The 20,415-nt window shown below is 31.1% G+C and overlaps 1 protein-coding gene across 1 annotated transcript in view; it reads left to right on the top strand.

The window, feature by feature from the left end:
• LOC127708407 (uncharacterized) overlaps positions 1–20,415 on the top strand; it is a 199,676-nt gene that overhangs the window by 66,505 nt on the left and 112,756 nt on the right. The window contains exons 53-70 of the mRNA XM_052213279.1: positions 801–938; positions 1,430–1,618; positions 2,575–2,604; positions 3,737–3,871; positions 4,242–4,424; positions 5,721–5,852; positions 6,902–7,075; positions 8,604–8,732; positions 10,546–10,740; positions 10,938–11,066; positions 11,834–12,025; positions 13,288–13,413; positions 13,803–13,985; positions 15,961–16,092; positions 16,530–16,718; positions 18,194–18,334; positions 18,956–19,141; positions 19,942–20,088. Of these exons, the coding sequence (XP_052069239.1) occupies positions 801–938; positions 1,430–1,618; positions 2,575–2,604; positions 3,737–3,871; positions 4,242–4,424; positions 5,721–5,852; positions 6,902–7,075; positions 8,604–8,732; positions 10,546–10,740; positions 10,938–11,066; positions 11,834–12,025; positions 13,288–13,413; positions 13,803–13,985; positions 15,961–16,092; positions 16,530–16,718; positions 18,194–18,334; positions 18,956–19,141; positions 19,942–20,088 (2,730 nt within the window). The remainder of the gene's footprint in view (positions 1–800; positions 939–1,429; positions 1,619–2,574; positions 2,605–3,736; positions 3,872–4,241; positions 4,425–5,720; positions 5,853–6,901; positions 7,076–8,603; positions 8,733–10,545; positions 10,741–10,937; positions 11,067–11,833; positions 12,026–13,287; positions 13,414–13,802; positions 13,986–15,960; positions 16,093–16,529; positions 16,719–18,193; positions 18,335–18,955; positions 19,142–19,941; positions 20,089–20,415) is intronic.

Below are 20,415 nucleotides of genomic sequence, written 5' to 3'. Positions count from 1 at the left end.
GCTGATGTTAATGCTAATGATGGTGATTCTCTAGTAAGTAGAAATAGCTGATGTCAATGCTAATGATGGTGATTCTCTAGTAAGTAGGAATAGCTGATGTCAATGCTAATGATGGTGATTCTCTAGTAAGTAGAAATAGCTGATGTTAATGCTAATGATTGTGATTCTCTAGTAAGTAGATAATGATGGTGATTCTCTAGTAAGTAGAAATAGCTGATGTTAATGCTAATGATGGTGATTCTCTAGTAAGTAGATAATGATGGTGATTCTCTAGTAAGTAGATAATGATGGTGATTCGCTAGTAAGTGGAAATAAATTTTGTTTTGTTTGCTTATACTTAATTTATTTGATGGAAGCAATATTTTGTCAAGAAGAGATGTACAGAAATAAATATTTTGTAAACTTTTCATGACGAGAGGTGATTGTTTTAAAATTCAACGTATTCTGCTTCTTTACTAGTTTAGTTGCACATTTATATAGGAAATGAAAACCACACTTTATTAATTTCATGGATCTCAAGTGCTTTTCTGGATTTATCTTCATCAGGAATGTTCAAAGCCGAATAATTGAAAGTCAAGGATGTATAAGATGTTTTATCTTTTATATAGATGTTTTTGTTTTCATCTGTATTGTTCTCAATTTCTGCAAAAGGATATTTGTTGAAAATGTTGCTATGGAGCTGTTACAAATTAGCTGTCATGTTTTATTTTAATTTCTATTACCTAAAGATTTAAAAAATACATTGCATACATTAACCACATTTACAAATATGCTGATTATATTACCTCTGCACACCACAGGCACCACACAATGAATTGGAATACACATTAGTCGGAGATATCAAGGATTCTGCCTACTTCCAAGTTGATCCTAGTAATGGAAAAGTTTCTGTCAAACAGTATTTGATGGCTGACACTGATGATACACTTCTTTATACAGTGAGTAGAAAATATTCTATATATCTTTTTCTTTGCACTGAAGATAATCAACTCTTTAATAGTGAGCTAAAAAATATATTTGTATCTTTTATTTCTTAGTATTAAATTAACATTTTCAATTGTAGGTGAGTCAATGGAAATGTGTTCAAGTTCTATTTATTACAAAGCATTTTTGGACTTTTATACTTTTTGATATTGTTCACAAAAATTGCAATTTCTTAAACTGTAAAACAGACATGATTTTTCTTTTCCCTCAAATAGAAAATTAATGCCTATTGTTTATTGTAAATTAAGTTTTTTGCTGATCAACACAGAATAATAAATGCACACAAAAATAGTTATTTACAGTAAACATAAACAAGAATTTCAGCGTGAGGATTAGTTCTTGAGATTTTATTTTATGAAAAGAAAAATTACTTATTAAGTTATGAAAAAGTATTGTATACTGATAAAATATTTGAAACATGTAAACATTTGAATTTTTTTCGCAGTTCACTGTCACAGTTAAAGACAAAGGAACACCGTCTCAGGCTGGTACTAATACAGCTACGGTCACGGTAACAGTCCATCGTAACTTGAATGATCCACAACTAAACCTTCCTGCTACTGCCAACATTGATAGGACAATTAATAACGATTCAGTTGTGACTACATTCAATCCCACTGATGCAGACGACAGGGTATGTATGGACAATTTTAAAATTTGTGCACTTTCCCATATATTACCTATGTCACAATATTTATATTATTACGTCAAAGTAAGAACCGATTGTTCAATGAAGCATTTACACAGATTGGCCTTGGGTCAACCTATGTAACTCATTCATAAAATAAAGAATATGCATCTTGTTATGTAGGTAATAGACATCAATTAGGTCATAGGGAATTCGCTAAATTCCATGCAAATAAGACAATCTCAGGAATACAATAGACATATTTACTTTTTTGGTATTTAGCTGAAGTTTTTCTCGCGTCAAAAACCATCATTTTTTAATTATGTTGTGAAATTTTTGTAAATTGTGATTCAAAATTTTGCGGGATTTTAAGTAATGACAGACAAATTTGCATACAAGTGTAAATATGTATATTTGTATACTGAATCGTAAATTTAATCCTGATTAAAGGTGAAGTCCATTGTAGTCAAATATATTTAGCTATGAAATTTAGAAATTCCATATTTTAGAAAATTACTTTGTTGCCTATATACAATCTCAGATGCAACAATATATTCACACTTATTTATAAATCAACATGATCATACAAAGAAAATTATTTAAATATTTCTGGAAAAAAATTATGAATGAGAATGTAAATGATTTGACACATATTTTTGTACTTTTAATATCTAATTATTATAAATAAAAAAGAGTGAACCAACACCTTATAACGGTGCAAGCTGATAGAGTAATCAGGATGGATACAGTAGTATGCTGCTGTTGTCTTAAAAACTCAGGAAAATAAAACTATAAAAAGAAAACAACATCCTGGATTACTGCAAGTCAATGCTTTATTCTGGTCTACATGTTTCACCACTTACGGTGGCGTCTTCAGGACAATTTAATGATAGGAAACAAATGCTGATTATTACAGTTAAATATATATTATTTAAGACTAAGATTTATACATTTTTAAACAGAACATTACAGAAATAGATGGAAATTTTACAGTACGTATTAGAAATGGCTGAAATCTTTATAAAAAAATAAGAAAGCATAAGTTGAAAAATAACAATCGATATGTTTTGAAATGCTTGGTGAAGGATCTTATGATTGCATGTCAGAGGAGAAATTAAGTTCTAGAGTAAAGTTGTGATAATGATGCTTTATTGCAATTGTTTGACTGTTCAGATTTTTTGGAATGTTTTGAATTCTAACGGGAGAAAATGTTTCATTTGCATGAGTGTAAGCTTGATAATTTTATGTTGCTTAAAGAAATTGCTGTACATTGGCAACTCTTTAAAACTGTACTGTTTTTCCTATTTAAATGAAATACCCGTAAAATATTTAGGATTAATTATAACAAATAACATGGAAACGTCCTCTGACCTTCAAATGTGGAATTTACAGCAGATGTCATAGAGTCAAAATTAGAGTTTGAAATTTCATTTAACTGTCCTCACCATTATTTTGAAAGGATAATGATTCACTCATATAATAATAGTATATGAAATAAAGTCTCCTTATTTTTATGTAGGAGATAAATACACTTTTGGCATAAATTGTCTATTTTGTCAGATTGCTTTGTTGTGAATTAACAATTGATGTTTGATATTTTACAAGCTCAGTGAGTCATTTTATCTTTGTGTGTGAAATTTTTATTAAAATAAAATAGAATATGCCATATATAATTAAGGAAAGATGTTTTCTGTTTAATTTGTTGAAGTTATTGTAGATCAGTACAGATACTTTCCTCGGCTGATATAATTATAAAATTGGGAGCTTTTGAATGTTTGTTCAAAATACTTACAGTTTTTCAGGAAAATATAAAGTTAAAAATACAGTCTTTCAGGAAAATATAAAGTTGCTTTAAAAATATATTTTAGTGTAAACAATATTTAATTATGAAAATAAATATACATCTTGTACAATATAAATTCACATTGTGGCAAATAGGATTCAGAAACAAGCAACAAATTTTATATTAATCTGCATCCTGAAAATTTTCCAAATCATTAAATATAAAAAAAATTATATCTAAGAATGTGAAAAAATAAAAGACTTGAGAGTAAAAAAATTTCAGAGCAGTTTATTCCTTGAAAAAAAAATACATTTATATAATAAGTTAACTTCTGATTTCAGAATCCTTTCAATACATACACCATTCAAGTAATTGGAGATGGAGCCACAGCTGTCAACATATTTAAACTTCAAGGAAATACCATCAGAGTGGCCGATGCTGTTACTTTAGCTGCAGATTCTGCTGAAAGTTATACGGTAAGCTTGACATTTATGAAGTGTTCAAATCGACTTTTGATATTGTCATTAGATTTCTTTTAATTGTTGAATGGTACCTGCAGGATCAGGTGTACATTCATGCTAAACAATACTATACCAATCTTGGAAAAGATGGTAATTGTGAAGAAAATGCAACTATTTAAGAAATAAGAAATATAAATATATTTGAAACAGTTTTTGAACTATAAAAATCATAGTCAAATTTATTAACTTTTTTTGTACATTGGTAATTGAAGTAAATTCAACTATTTAAAAGTCAGTTTTTCATTTATAAAAAGTATTAATATATTATAAACAGTATTTAAACAATTAATAACATATCAATTTCATTATATTTTTTTTATTATAGATAAGGCTATTTATACAAGATGGTGGTTCCCCTCCTAGAAATTCCATTGATTCGATCCAAATCAACGTCAATAGGAATATGCTTCCACCATTTTTCACTCGTAATTTTAATACAACGATACTGGAGAATACACCTGTTGGAGAGGCTATAACCACGGTAACAGCACAAGATAATGATCCAAAGGTAAAAAAATCTTTTATCATTCATAGTATAAGACTAAACTAGAAAAAAGATCCAGTACCAGTTGCAAGTCTAAACAAGTAATATTTTTTTCAGATACGGTATATGAAACTATTTCTAAGGTCACTTTGTAAGGTCAAAAAAGAATTGCTTCTAAATCATTTAAACTATTCTATAAAGCAGAAATAGTATGCAGAGACAGTATATAAGACTGTTTCTAAGGCTACTAAATAAAGAACAACAGGAAATGTTTCCTGTGCTTGTATATAAAGCTGAGAAGGAATTGTGTCCAGAGACCATAAATAAGCAATTTCTAAGGCCACTATATAAGGCCAAACAGGAATTGTTTCCATAGTCTGCATACTATACTCCAAGCAGGAATTTTGTATACAGTATATAAGACTATTTCTAAGGCAAAACAGGAAATGTTTCCAAATCCAGTATATTATAGGCCAAGCAGGAATTGTGTCCAAAGACTGATAATTTTTACAAAGTATATTTGAGGAGAACTCCAAGTAATTGTATTTCATACTTGTGCGAAGAATTTTTATTTTTGCACAATGGAATATTAAAGAAAAAGATGATTATATTCGTGACCTTGATAATGTGATACTTAGATACTTATATTCTATTGTAATATATGTGTAATTTATATTCCATTGTAAGCTCGTAAATTCTATTGTAATATATGTGTCCATGTGTAATTTATATTCCAATGTAGGCTCCTAAATTCTATTGTTTATGTATAAACTGGACCAAGTCACTCACAAACATATCATAAAAGTCCTTCAGACTTTTATTTGTTTGTGAGTGAATTGGTCGAGTTTATACACCAATAAATTCCTTTAAAAAGGCATTTAATCCTTATAATTCTTTAGAATTGGAGATAAGGAATATGTTTTTCCACACTCGTAACCTTTATCACACGTAAATTGTATATTTGTGTCCTTGAATAGGTCTGGCGTATGAATATATTTGTTGGTTAACGCAAAAATATGTACTCCATGAAATTTGCTATCTGATAAAAAATAAACTACAAAAACTCTTATTATCATTCCAACGAATAATTTTGTGTTTTGTTATTTAATTTAACGATTAACTTGCAGTGAAAATTATTTTGTTAATGTCGGTGTTATTATCGCCGCCATCTTGTTTACATTGGTTACGAAAAGAAGTTCGGTCAACGTCGTCTATTGAAAAATAAACAACGTCAAGATCAACTACTGGAAGTCCTCTCGACCAATCATATCAATGTATTACCTAATATGCAAATCATATAAGAATTATATTCCATTGTAGGCTCCTTACAATGAGATATCTTACTCTCTGGTTGACAATACACAGGCTTCTCCATTCTTCTTCATCCAGCCAGACACAGGTGTGGTGTCATTGAAGTCTTCTATTGCTGGCAGTAATATTAATCCATTTACTGTAAGTTTAGTTTAAACATATCTTTTATTGTCCAAAACAATGACAAGATGGTCAGACACAAGTTTTTTAACTTAGAAAGTCTTCTGCATCATATATAAATAATAAATAACCGAACAAAATCAAATGCAATGAGAATAACATCATACACAATATTAATATGGAGACATGAAATGTACAAGAATTGAAATGATGATATCATCGATTTCTAAATGTCAAGTTCACTGTTAATTTATTTATCAAAAACCAATCTGGGAAAAAACATTCACTCTAAAGGTAAGTTTTATTTTTAAAGCAAACAAATTGTTGTTATTAAAAAGTAGAATGTTACATTGAAAAGCTTTTGAATAACTTTTCCTCAAGACATTTGTTAGTTTTGCAATTTACTTCCTTGCTGGACAAAGAGATTTGAATGTTATAGCATAATGTTTAACTGTCCGTGGTTGATATAAAATAAGGAGATGTGGTAAGATTGCCAATGAAATAACTATCCACCAAAGTCCAAATGATGAGGATTAAGCTACATAAGGCCTCCGTACAGCCTTCAACTATGAGCTAAACCCATACCTTATTTGTCAGCTATAAAAGGCCAAGACATGACAAATTGTGAAAAAATTCAAAAGAAAAAACCAATAGCCTGATTTATAACCATTTTAACAATATAATAAAGGGAAAACAAATATGGTAGTCAGAAACCAATGGCAACCATATGTTATATGATACATGAAAGTCATTGGTTTCAATGTATGATATTATGGGTAAAAAAATCAGTAATAAATTCAAATTTGTACTTCGATAAAATCTTACTTGCTTATTTGGCTGCTTCCTTGTCAAGATTCTTTAACATTTAATCTATTAGGAAAGACAAATAGGATACCACTTTTAACATTATCTATAATTTTTTCTGGGATTTACAAGTTGAAAAACATATAACCTCACAAAAGACTAAATTTACCTTATATCTTAAATATATATATAGGTGTGTGTAAGTGTGTTTGTATAATTTGATTGAAATTTACTTAACTTACACACTATTGGTTCCCTTTTTGCAGGTCTTGATTCGAGCAGAAGATGGAGGAAAACCTGCCCTGTCTACTACTGGTACCCTGACTGTTTCTGTCTCTGTTGACCCCACACTCTTATGGGTAACAACTGATTGGACAGAGACTATCACAGAGAATGAAGCTACAGGAGCTTTAATAAGGACAATCCAGGCAACACCACCGGTCAGTATTTTTACTTTGACCATGAACTTTTTATACTTCACTTCTCAGCAGTAACAATATTTATGAAGGAGAATGGCTTATAAATAAACATACTTTTTCAGATATGACTTTTTTAGCTCACCTGGCCCAAAGGGCCAAGTGAGCTTTTCTCATCACTTGGCGTCCGTCGTCCGTCGTCATCGTCAGTCGTCGTTAACTTTTACAAAAATCTTCTATGAAACTACTTGGCCAAATTAAACAAAACTTGGCCACAGTCATTATTGGGGTATCTAGTTTAAAAAATGTGTCCGGTGACCCGGAAAACCAACCAAGATGGCCGCCATGGCTAAAAATAGAACATAGGGGTAAAATGTAGATTTTGGCTTATATCTCTGAAACCAAAGCATTTAGAGCAAATCTGACACGGGGGTTAAATTGTTTATCAGGTCAAGATCTATCTGCCCTGAAATTTTCAGATGAATCGGACAACCCGTTGTTGGGTTGCTGCCCCTGAATCGGTAATTTTAAGGAAATTTTGCCGTTTTTGGTTATTATCTTGAATATTATTATAGATAGAGATAAACTGTAAACAGCTATAATGTTCAGCAAAGTAAGATCTACATATAAGTCAACTTGACCAAAATGGTCAGTTAACCGTTTAAGGAGTTATTGCCCTTTATAGTCAATTTTTAACCATTTTTCGTAAATTTTTGTAATCTTTTACAAAAATCTTCTCCTCTGAAACTACTAAGACAAATTTAACCAAACTTGTCCACAATCATTATTAGGGTATCTAGTTTAAAAAATGTGTCCGATGACCCTGCCCGCGAACCAAGATGGCTAAAAAATAGTACATAGGGTAAAATGCAGTTTTTGGCTCATATCTCTGAAACCAAAGCATTTAGAGCAAATCTGACGAGAAAAAAAATTGTTCATTAGGTCAAAATCTATCTGCCCTGAAATTTTCAGACCAATCAGGCAACACATTGTTGGGTTGCTGCCCCTGAATTGGTAATTTTAAGAAAATTTTGCAGCTTTTGGTTATTATCTTGAATATTATTATAGATAGAGATAAACTGTAAACAGCAATAATGTACAGCAAAGTAAGATCAACAAATAAGTCAACATGACCAAAATTGTCATTGACCCCTTAAGGAGTTATTGCCCTTTATAATCAATTTTTTACAATTTTCATAAATTTTGTAAATTTTTGTAAATTTTTACAAAATATTTTCCACTGTAACTACTGGGCCAAGTTCATTATAGATAGAGATAATAGTAAGGAGCAAGAATGTTCAGTAAAGTAAGATCTACAAACACATCACCATCACCAAAACACAATTTTGTCATGAATCCATCTGTGTCCTTTTTTTAATATGCACATAGACCAAGGTGAGCGACACAGGCTCTTTAGAGCCTCTAGTATATACATGTAAGATATTAAAGATAAGAAGCAATGGATAGTACATATAGTATAGCTTTGATTGTGCAATTTAAAGATTTTATTGACTAAATATGTTATAGTACAAATGACCTTGATTTTTTTCAGCCTGGAATTGAGTATTCCATTACTGGGTTATCCGATGCTGGTGATTATTTTCAAATAAATAAAGACACTGGTGCTTTAACATTGAAAAAGTTATTAACAACTGATCCATCCAGGAGACCAAGTTTTGAGGTAAGAATAACAGTTCGACCTTTTTAGACATCTGTTTAGCAATTCATTTCTCATTAGAGGGCAATAGAATATCTGTAAATTACAACGTAAATACATAATGGTATGCCAGAATTGATATACTGTAAATTCAGAAATTATTGCAATGTTTTTTTATTATTGCAAAAATTGTGATGTGATAGGTTTCATAAAAATAAAAACTTAAATTTTGATAGATTTTTATGCAGCATTTCTTGAAATCGCATTTATCTTGCATACCCTGAAATCACAATAAGTAATTTCACCTTACCGACAATTATTCCACAATCACAATGATAAATGCACAAAATAAACCTGAATTAACATTATGCAGCACCTTCTCATACACGGCATTATTGCCTGCATGGCTATCTGCATTTTAAAGTAGTCATTGCATTGAGGACCTTAAGTGGTAATCATATTTTTAATTCAGAAAACTTCTACATTCCATGAGTTACCATGGCAACAAGGAGAGGTAAACATGGAGCCTTTCCTGATTTTTTCTTGCTTTTGATCTATATTAACATAGATATGGGAAAGGAATAGTATGAGCATACCAAAGAAACAACTTTATGTTTAGTGAACGTGTGAGATTAGGGATAATTCATCCTCCACATATATATTTTGTTTTTTGATTGTGCTTTATTTATCCTCAAACCAAGTATGCCAAAAAAAAAGTTGTTTATAGATTTATCTGGAATCTGCCATTTACACCAACATAACAATAATATATTAAGAACCCTTGACTTAGTACAGACACATGCATATACTGTAAATTCAGAAATTATTGCGAGATTTTTATTAATGCGAATAATGCAACTACTGGAGTATCGCAGTAATAATAACTCACATTCTGATATCAAATACATATATCTGTACGTAGCTTTTCCTAAAATTGCAATAATTAAACTCACATTTTTGTTAATTCTTCAAAAATTGCTATAATAAATGCATGCAATAATTTCTGATTTACAGGATTGCAGGTTTAAACTATGTTTTTAAGTACAAAAACCTAATTTTGATTTTGATCAGTGAATGACAAAGGTACAAAGAAGAGCATAAAATGAAAGTGAACTATAAAAAACATAACTCTGTGATATCAGTAAAAAAAAGCAACAAAAACACAGATACAAGTAAAACTGAATAATACCATTCTTTTGTCACATTAACACATATTCTGGATGTTTTAGTAGTGTATCCATAACTTCCATCAACTGATTGAAATGGGGAAAAAAACAATATCAGTTTAATACAAGTTTTGGATTGTCCTAAACAACCCAGAATCAATCAATCAAAGTATTGAATTGTTACATGAACATTCTGTTTGAGTTACAGATACATTACGACTTCAAACAAACTGTTTTACTGTGCGTTTTGCTGTGTGTTTGTTTATTCTACATTTGCTAGAGGTTAAGGGGGAGGGTTGAGATCTCACAAAACATGTTTAACCCCACCACATTTTTGCACCTGTCCCAAGTCAGGAACTTCTGGTCTTTGGTAGTCTTGTATTTTTGTTTTTTCAATTTTAGTTAATTAATATTTTTTGGAGTTAAGAGTGACGTCCATTTTCACTGAACTAGTACACATTTTTGTTAAGGGGCCAGCTGAAGCCCGCCTCTGGGTGCGGAATTTTCTCGCTGTTTTAAAAGACCCATTGGTGGCCCTGGGCTGTTTTCTGCTCTTTGGTCGGGTTGTTGTCTCTTTGACACATTCCCCATTTCCATTCTCAATTTTATGGTGTAAGTAAATATCTCTGATCACTCAATTGTAATACTAATAGAAAATTTTGTCATTTTAGGTTGAAGTTCAAGCCACTAGAAATTTCACACAAGGAAGACAGACTATTAAGAACATTCTAGTGGTTACAATAACAAGGAATGTTAATGCTCCACAGTTCACTGCAATCCAGTATGTAACTCCAAATGCAATCTCTGAAAAACTTGGTCTTGGGGAACCAGTCATTAAAGTGTCAGCTACTGATGCTGATATAGGGGTAGGTAATTTTTGAAGTAGTCAAGTGTTCACAAAACTTAAAGATTTTGAAAAAGGCACAGGTTTTAATATCCAACAATTTTGGGTTTTATTTATCTTCTTGTAACAGTACTTTTTTTTTTATCTTTTGTCTGTCTATATTTTAAAGTAAAAAATAGGAAGAGTAAAGATTATATTTATTTTGTATTTTTATTGTAGGATGTATTGACTTACAGCATTGTCCCTAGTCCAGGAGTCACAGATTACTTCTACATGGTTCCATCTACAGGTCAAATTACTCTTGGTAAACTGTTAACTACAGATGCTGGAAAGGCAACAACTTACAGGGTGAGTAGACCAATCATCTGGGTAGATTTTATGAGGTACACTGTTAACAACAGATGTCGGAAAGGCTTACAGGGTGAGTAGATACATTGACAAGAAAGATTACTCTGGGTAAACTGTTAACATAAGTAAAAAAATGATTGAGTGAGTAGATCCATCAACAGGGCAAATTGATCTGAGTGAAATGTTAACAACCGATGCAAGAATGGCAACAAATTACTGGGTGAATAGATTCGTCAACAGGCCAGATTAACAACTTTAAAACTGAGTGGATTCCGTCAACAGGCCAGATAAACAACTTTCGAACTGAGTGGATTCTGTCAGCAGACCAGATTAGCAAGTTTCAAACTGAGTGGATTCCGTCAGCAGGCCAGATTAACAAATTTTAGGCTGAGTGGATTCCGTCAGCAGGCTAGATTAACAACTTTCAGACTGAGTGGATTCTGTCAGCAGGCCAGGCTAACAAATTTCAGGCTGAGTGGATTCTGTCAGCAGGCCAGATTAACAACTTTTAAACTGAGTAGATTCCATCAGCAGGCCAGATTAACAATTTTCAGGCTGAGTAGATTACTCTGAGTTAACTTTGTATGAATCTTCAAAAAATACAGCATGTTTAGTTTATAAGCAGATAAAATGCTTATGTTTGATCTGTTAAGTTTTAATAGGGTTTGGCAGGGATAATATGAATATATTAAAAAGATATGAATTAAAAAAAAGGGAAATAAGGAATTCTGAAGTATTATCTTGACCATTTGATATTTTCTTTTCAGTTTAATGTAAATGTTACTGACAATTCTAATCCAGAGAAGTTTGACTTATCATCTGTTGTTGTCACCGTGACCAGGAACCTACAATCTCCAGTGTTTACCAATACACCCTACAGACAGCCTATTAATTATAACCAGCCAATTAATGTTCCAATATTTACAGCAACAGCTTTGGACGGTGATATGGCAATCACAGTAAGTAGTAGAAACAGTATAAGATACAGGTTTGGAGTTTTCGGTCAGGGGCAGAGCAAAGAATTTTGAAAGGGGGCGTTATTTTTTAAAAAGTAACAAATTTTATGATTTTATGCTAAAAAATCTTATAAAATGTGAGAAGCATGACATCTTTTTTTTTGGCAATGAAAGGTTGGGGGCATACGAAAGCATGGCATTTTTTTTTGCCACTCAAAGGGAGGGGTAATACGCCCTCTACTCCCTATCCTAGTTCTGCCACTGTGGGTAACAGTTCAAGAGTTGTAACTGTGAAATGTTACAGCAGTCAGAAAGTTAGCCCCTAGAAACTTCAGTTATTATTACCTTCTTAAGTCAACAATGGGTCACATAGATAAGCCTGTAATTCTGACGTATAGTAACATTACTCTCGCAGAAAAGAAATGTCAGCGTATTTTGAATTGCCCTAGTCTCAGTGTAGTAAACTTAAGTTCTGAGTTGCTACTATTCTGTGACAACAGAGGAAAACAATATACTGTACAGTAATACCTTATACTGTTAGGAAATAGATAATTTGGAATAGGATGCAATATTTTAAATTTGATAGATACTTTTTGTGCTTCTTTGTTTAATGTTTGTTTGTTTTGAGATTGTGACGCAGTGATGACTGCTGTACCCATATTTTGACAATGTTACCTATTATGTCTGTTTTGTTCACGCATCGTTGTAAATATAATGGAATTTGATGCGACTGTCATACAAGTGAGAGGTTTAGCGCTATAAAACCAGGTTCAGTCCACCATTTTCTACATTTGAAAATTTGATGTGCTTTATCATTTGATTAGGGACTTTCTGTTTTGAATTTTTCTCGGGAGTTCAGTATTTTTGTGATTTTACTTTTTACATGAATGCATATTTTTTGTGTTTATGAACAAAATAGCCAAAGGATTTTAGTTAAAAATGTTTTGAATTATTTTCATTTATTTAATCCAATATAAATAACATCATATGGTGCTTAAATCATAACAGTACATTACTTAAAAAGTTTAAGCAAAAGTTCTCAAAGTCAACAAAGGAACATTACTTATATAAATTACTTTTCGAAACTAATAAATAAGAATTTTTACAGATTGAGGTCGCACATTTGCGTATAGCAGTATATAAAGAGGCAAATTTTCACAAAAAACAAGTTCACGTAGAGCCTAATCACTTGATATAAATTCAGCAAATGTTCCCCAGAAGTTAAGAAAAAATTAAAATAATATTGTGGGTTTTTTTTCTGACAGAGTTCCTTAAAGTTTGAAGTTGACTACTTCTCCGCTGCACCTGGATTTTTTGCTGTCAATCCTACTAGTGGAGATATATCTGTTTACAATGATGGCTTAAAGACAGCCATAGAACAAACATACACTGTAAGTATTAAACATAAACAACTGGTAGAAATATACTGGGAAAGAATATGTTATTCAAAATAAAAAAGAATTTGAATTAAGTTCATTTTGTTAAAAATGAAGTAATGTCATATTATTGCTATAGCCTTTTCATAAATTTTTTTTTACAAAATCGTGAACTTCAAGTCCAAAATTATATATCGAAGTATGTTATTTCCCTTGTCAGGAAGTAGTACTGCTGCACAGCAATGAAGCTCAATGAAGAGTCAGCGATGAGCAGTTTTTTATCCCAGTTGATTTAAAGATAATTTTTGGTTTATACAAATATAAGAATTAGTAAAAGTCTTTTTGTCTTCCAACATACTTTATAATCAAACTCAATAGTGAAGCTGGAAATGTTTATATTTCAGCTTGGATTGATTGTTTATGACATGGAGTACCCAGAAGACCAAGATAAGACGAACTTGACTATAACCGTGAATCGTAATCCAGCACCACCAGTATTTGCTCCAACATCGTATACCCGTGTAATAAATGAAAGCTACCCAGTAGGAGTGAGTCTTGTGCAGCTTACAGCAACTGATGCAGATAATGTAAGTTTGATGAATATATTCTGTTAATATTTCTTGTGTGTTATCTGTGATCATGTATGTATGATTGCACTGAAATCTCTTATTATTTTTATGCCCCCGCCATAGCGGAGGGGGCTTTAAGTTTAACCCTTGTCTGTCCGTCCTTACGTTCAAAAGTTGATTTCCATTCTCTAAATTTAGTTTGCCTCAACCAAATGTTATGAAACTTATACACAATGCTTATTACCACAAAACACAGATCAAGTTTGAATTTTGGTGGCGTCACTTTAACCGTTCTAGAGTTATGCCCCTTTACAAATGGAAAAATTGCTGAATTTTTTCGTTTCCGTTTTCTAACTTAAGTTTGCCTCAACTAAATGTTATGAAACTTGTAAACAATGCTTATTACCACAAAACTCAGATCAGGTACAAATTTGGGTAGTGTCACTTTTACAGTTCTCGAGTTATGTCCCTTTATAACGTTATATGCAAGCGGGGGCATCATCTGTATCCCATGGACACACACCTCATTGATTTCTTAGACTATGTTAAATTCTACAACTTCAAGCATTCATCTACTGTAAAAGCAGAAATTTTCGTGGAGGATTTAATTTCGTTTATTATGTGGAAAGAATATATCCACGAAATTAAAACCCCCACGAAAATTTAACCTACATATAATATCACTTCCATTTACTGGAAACCACGAAATTAAATCCCCATGAAATCTTATAAAGAGACAAAACCACGAAATTTTAACCCCACGAAAATGAATGTGTCTACAGTATTTTGTCTTCAGTTCAAATAAAGTGATAGTCATTCCATGTCAAAACTAAACCTTATCCTGACTTGTGCTGAAAAATTATACATACCTTTAATTGCATATTAGAGAACACTGGTTACCTAAAGTTTAGTAGTACACACACATCATCTTCTGATATAAGCAACAAGGCAATTATTCACTGATTTATACATTCCCATACAGGTTGATTGTTATTTTATTTATAGTTATGGAGTGGTTCGTTTAATCTCAGTTTTTATACGCCCTTTTACGTGACGTATTATGGTATACCATTGTCGGTCGTCAACATGTCGGACAATAACTCAAAAATGCTTTAACCAATTTGCATGAAACTTTGGTGAATTGTTTCTATCTATTGACATGAGCTCCCTTTTGATTTTTATAAATTTTGGATTTTACATTTCCGAGTTATGGGGTTTTATTCATTAAAAAAGGGGGATTTTCCAGTTTTCAGACAATAACTCAGAAATGCTTTGAACAGATTTCATGAAACTTTGTTGAATTGTTTATATCTATTGATGTGAGATCCCTTTGGATTTTTATAAATTTTAGATTTTACATTTCCGAGTTATGGGGTTTTATTCATTAAAAAATGGGGATTTTCCTGTTTTCAGACAATAACTCAAAAATGCTGTGAACAGTTTTCATGAAACTTGGTGAATTGTTTATATCTATTGATTTGAGCTCCCTTTCGATTTTTATAAATTTTAGATTTTACGTTTCTGAGTTATGGGGTTTTATTCATTATAAAAGGGGGATTTTCCAGTTTTCAGTCAATTATTCAAAAATGCTTTGAGCAGTTTTCATGAAATTTTGGAGACTGGTTTATATCTATTGAAAAAGTGACGGGTGTATCATGCGCTCACGGCGCAGCTGTTTATTCATTATGATGTCAAATTATTTTGCTGTCCTCGGAGATTAATATTGTGACATTACAAAAAAAAGGTGACCATGCCTGATGACTTCACATATACAGAACACATCTTTTTGCAGATCATTGATATAGAAAGACAAAGTATGCTTTCATATTGGTTAAAAATCATAAGAAACAGATCCCATGACTCTCTTAACTCTTGAGTAGAGAAATATTGTATTACACTAAATGTAGTGGTAAAATCTAAATATAACTATTCTTTCTCTCTAAGGCCATGCCATTGTTCAATTTAATTTGTTGTTGTTTTTTTTTCATTTTAGCATGAATTAGAGTACACAATCACTGGCAGTAACCCAGCAGGTGGAATTAATTACTTTGGTGTTAATCAGTATTCTGGACTTATATATGTGTCAAAACCACTGACTGAAGTACCTAATGTGGATCAGTACCAGGTAATAGTATTGACTATGATCATTTGTTCTTGCCTTTATTTAACATAAAATATTGATATAATGTCACCAGTTTTTAAAAATTTGTTTTTGATGTTGCATTGTTGGAGTTTAGTTTTGAAATTGTGAAGAATAATCAGCCTTTCCTTATGGTAAAAGGAAGGGAAATTCTTAGGTATATATGTTTAAGAATGATGAATAGTTGAATCAATTGATTGGAATTAATTGCAGTTTTAAGACTATGAAAAAATTTACATTTATAAACAACTACATGTATTTTGTTGTTATTTAAATAAACAAATTCTGGTTAACTGACTTTCTAAATTTTATGAATTATATTAATTCACAAATATGAAAGTCTTCTTAAAAAGATATATTTTAAGGGAAGTTTCATTTACATTTTTATTTTAATATCAGTCTAATTTTTTCTTTTGTTTTAGTTGACTGTGTCAGTAAAAGACCGTGGAACTCCATCACAGACAGGAAATAATGCCTTTGTTACCATAACGATCACCAGAAATAAAAATCCACCATCATTTGCCATCAAGTCTTATGAGAAAACTATCTCAGAAAATTTCACAGTTGGTGGTTCTGTAGAAAGAGTGACTGCAACTGACAGTGATGGCACGGTAAATATCAAACTTTTTTGGGAGTGATGTCCCTGTAAATATTTAACTTTTTTGCAGGCATATATGAAGAAAAGTATTGCTTAATATACTGATTGCTAAACTATTGAATAATTATTGTCAAAACTTTATTTAATCTTCATGCTTAACAATGAAACAAGTGTACCGTAAAGTTGGAAATTTTGGCTTATTTCACAATTGAGATATAACCATGAAAATTTGACCTGAGAGAAAAAAAAAAACATGATAGACAAATATGAAAATTAAACATGGCAAACAGGTTTTGGTATTGAATTTGCAAAATTTAAAACTCACAAATAATTTTTTTCTCTCAGTATTTTACTACCATTTTTGAAAATATTTGCTATTGACAAATACTTAAACTCACTGTTTTGCATTTTAATGAGGCAATTGAAGGTCAAATAATTTTTTTTAGAAAATCTTGAAAAAAACTACATTTAAGGTTATTATAGCTTATTACATCCATGTAAGGTTTTGTTTCTATCAAGGGCATTAGCTACAAGATATAAAAAAAATTAAATATGATTTTTTTTTATTCAATCATTAATGAAAGTGAAATAGTGAAATAGTGAAAAAATGATTCGCTTTAGGCTGCCAAACTGGCACTTTTGTCAAAATAAGCTAAGAAACATCGCTGATGAATTATTCACTTGCAAGTGAATAATTTGACCTCATTGAATCCGTATTCATGTGACCTTAAATTTAACCCCATAGCTAGAGATGAGTTATGCATAAACTAGGCGTGTTCAGCTATTAAAAGGAAAAGCAGGTAATTTTTTTACGTCTAATATGAAATCAAACAGACCTATAATAGTCCAATTGCAGGTGTTTGCTATCTAATTATACCTATATTTATGTTTATATTGGGTTATATGACAGTCTGTAGTCTTCGAAGGTCACTGCGATGGTTAATTAGATGGCGTATAGACTAATATACACATCAAATGATGATACATATTATCGAGTCTATGCATCATAAATTTAGGAATAAGTAGATGTGGTATGATTGCCAATGAGACAACTCTCCACATGAGACCTAATGACACAGAAATTAACAACTATAGGTCACTGTATGGCCTTCAACAATGAGCAAAACCCATACCGCATAGTCAGCTATAAAAGACCCTGAATTGACAAATGTAAAACAATTGAAATGAGAAAACTAACTGATTTATGTACAAAATAATGAGCACGAAACAATATGTTACACAGAAACAAATGACAGCCACTGAATTACAGGCTCCTGACATGGGACAGCCACATACAGAATGTGGTGGGGTTAAACATGTTATCTTGTTTTAGACTTTTTATAATTTGGATATAATTTTTTATGTTATAATATGAGAATTTCAGTCAAATTGGTGAACATGAATTTGACAGTTAATCCCCCTTTAAAAAAGATAATAGAACATTCTAGAATTGTAAATATCACAATAGTCTTTGTAAAATTATTACAGGCAACACCTTATGGACAAGTGACCTTCCAGTTAGTTGGCGACTCTGACAGTAATATTGAACAGTATTTCAGTCTGAATGTAGATAATGGAGAAGTTAGATCTAGACAACCACTAACAGGAGAAAATGTTCCATATTATCAGGTATGATTCTTTGTTGTCTCAGAACACATGTAATTTTTTTTTAACAATAATGATTTATTTTTCTTTGTTCAATTTACTTTCATAGGTTAGTCAATAACAGTCAGACTGAAAAGTAATTTGATTTGTTTTATTATAAATGTAGATATTAGAGAGAAACAATTCTATTATCAATTTTCCAAGATTGTACGACAATGCTACAGATGTGTCGAATGGCTGAGTGATTGAAATTGATTTAACAGAAAATTTATCCCCAAGAAATATAATATTTATAGATTTTGTTAGGTTTCTTTAAACTTTAAAATGAATTTCTGTATGTACTTTTGGTTTACAGATTTAAGAAGTTTTAATGCTATATCTTTTTTAAGGCAATTACTTTCGGTTGAAATTGTGAATAAAATTTATCAGTTATAATTAGAATTATCTTATTTTATATTGTACATACGTTAATATGTATATTTAAGAATAAGGTAGCACAATAACTAATGTTTCTTTCTCGTTTTAAAGATGATAGAAGATACAGAATATTTATATAAATCTGTTTATACTTTTTAGTTGTTGTATGGTTGATTATATTGTTTTCATAAATTTTTCTGAAAATGAACCTTCTCTATTTATTACTAGGGACGTGTCATCGCCACTGATGGTGGAAATCCTGCTAGGTCAGCCACTGCTGTTCTCAAGATAATTATAGATCGTAACTTAAATATCCCTAAGTTTGATCAACTATTGTATGTCAACCAGATCTATGAAACAGAGCCCTTCAACAGTGTGGTAGTTGATGTCAATGCACAAGACGGGGATAGAATTGTAAGTGATTATCTCCCTTTTTCTAACAAACTATTACAATAGTGTACTGTGAATTCAGAAATTATTGCGAGATTTTTATAAATGGGAACAATGCGATTGGGTGAGTATCTTAATAATAAGAACTCGTATTCTGATATCCGATACATATATCATATATCTGTATGGGGATTATCTTGAAATTGCAATAATCAATCTCACATTTTTGTCCACTTTTCTAAAATCGCAATAATTTATGAATTTGGCTGCCTGTACTACACTTGTCTCTGGATTTTCTGGTAACAGTCAGTGTAGTTAACATTAAGGAGGCTGTGAATTTTCTTTGAGTAAAAGCTGTCCATTATGTCAATTTGAATCTTCATTAGCATATGCTGAAGGTCCTCGCAGTGTCAGCAGTGGACCAGCCTTTCCTTAAACAATAATAAAAAAAAAAACAGTATCAAAACCTTTGATGTTTTTGTTCAAGATCAAAGTATATAAAAAACAAAATGATATATAAGTAATAGGGTAAACATCCATGACGAGATGGACAAAGCACCCAATAGCAGATTTACTTTTTTTATGTAATTTACTAGTCTTTTGATAATGGGTGGTCTTTTATGCCATATATATATAGAAAGGTCTGACATATTTATTGGTGTAAAAGTCATGAAGAATTCAAAGTTCCTAAATCATATGGCTTTAGATGCTCATACATATCATCATACTTTTCAAAGGTATATAGATTTATATTTTATACTATAAACAACTTATCTAGATAGCCACAAGCATTAAACTTATGTCATTTTTTTCATGTTTTTTAGGCCCCTTACAACACTATCACCTACTCATGGATAGATACAACAGCAAATGGTCGTGGTCAGTTATATTTTGCCATGGATACAATCTCAGGACAGATAACAGTACGTCAGAACTTGTACCAAGACACTACAGATACAAGATTTTATACAGTGAGTTATTTAGATATTTTTAGTATTATTTGATTATTGTTATATTTGACTTCATCAAGTTTAAAGTAAAAGATACTAAGAGTCTTAGTTTGTTTATAAAGAAAAGCTTCCATTTTTTTTCATGTAGCATTCATGTGATTCAAGTTGTTTTTATAATACCCAGTTAATCCTCCCACATCTTAAGGAAAACTCAAGCCATAGAATGAATTTAATAAAATTTTGTTAAATTATTATCATTAAATTATTATTCATTTACCTATAGCTTTTTGGGGTAAAAGTTTTCATCTGCTATAGATCCCCCAATTAAATATTTGGAAAGGGAAAACC

Source organism: Mytilus californianus, unplaced genomic scaffold, assembly GCF_021869535.1.
Source record: "Mytilus californianus isolate M0D057914Y unplaced genomic scaffold, xbMytCali1.0.p SCAF_7, whole genome shotgun sequence".
Classification (NCBI taxonomy): domain Eukaryota; kingdom Metazoa; phylum Mollusca; class Bivalvia; order Mytilida; family Mytilidae; genus Mytilus; species Mytilus californianus.
This window is presented reverse-complemented; position numbering and strand designations above follow the sequence as displayed.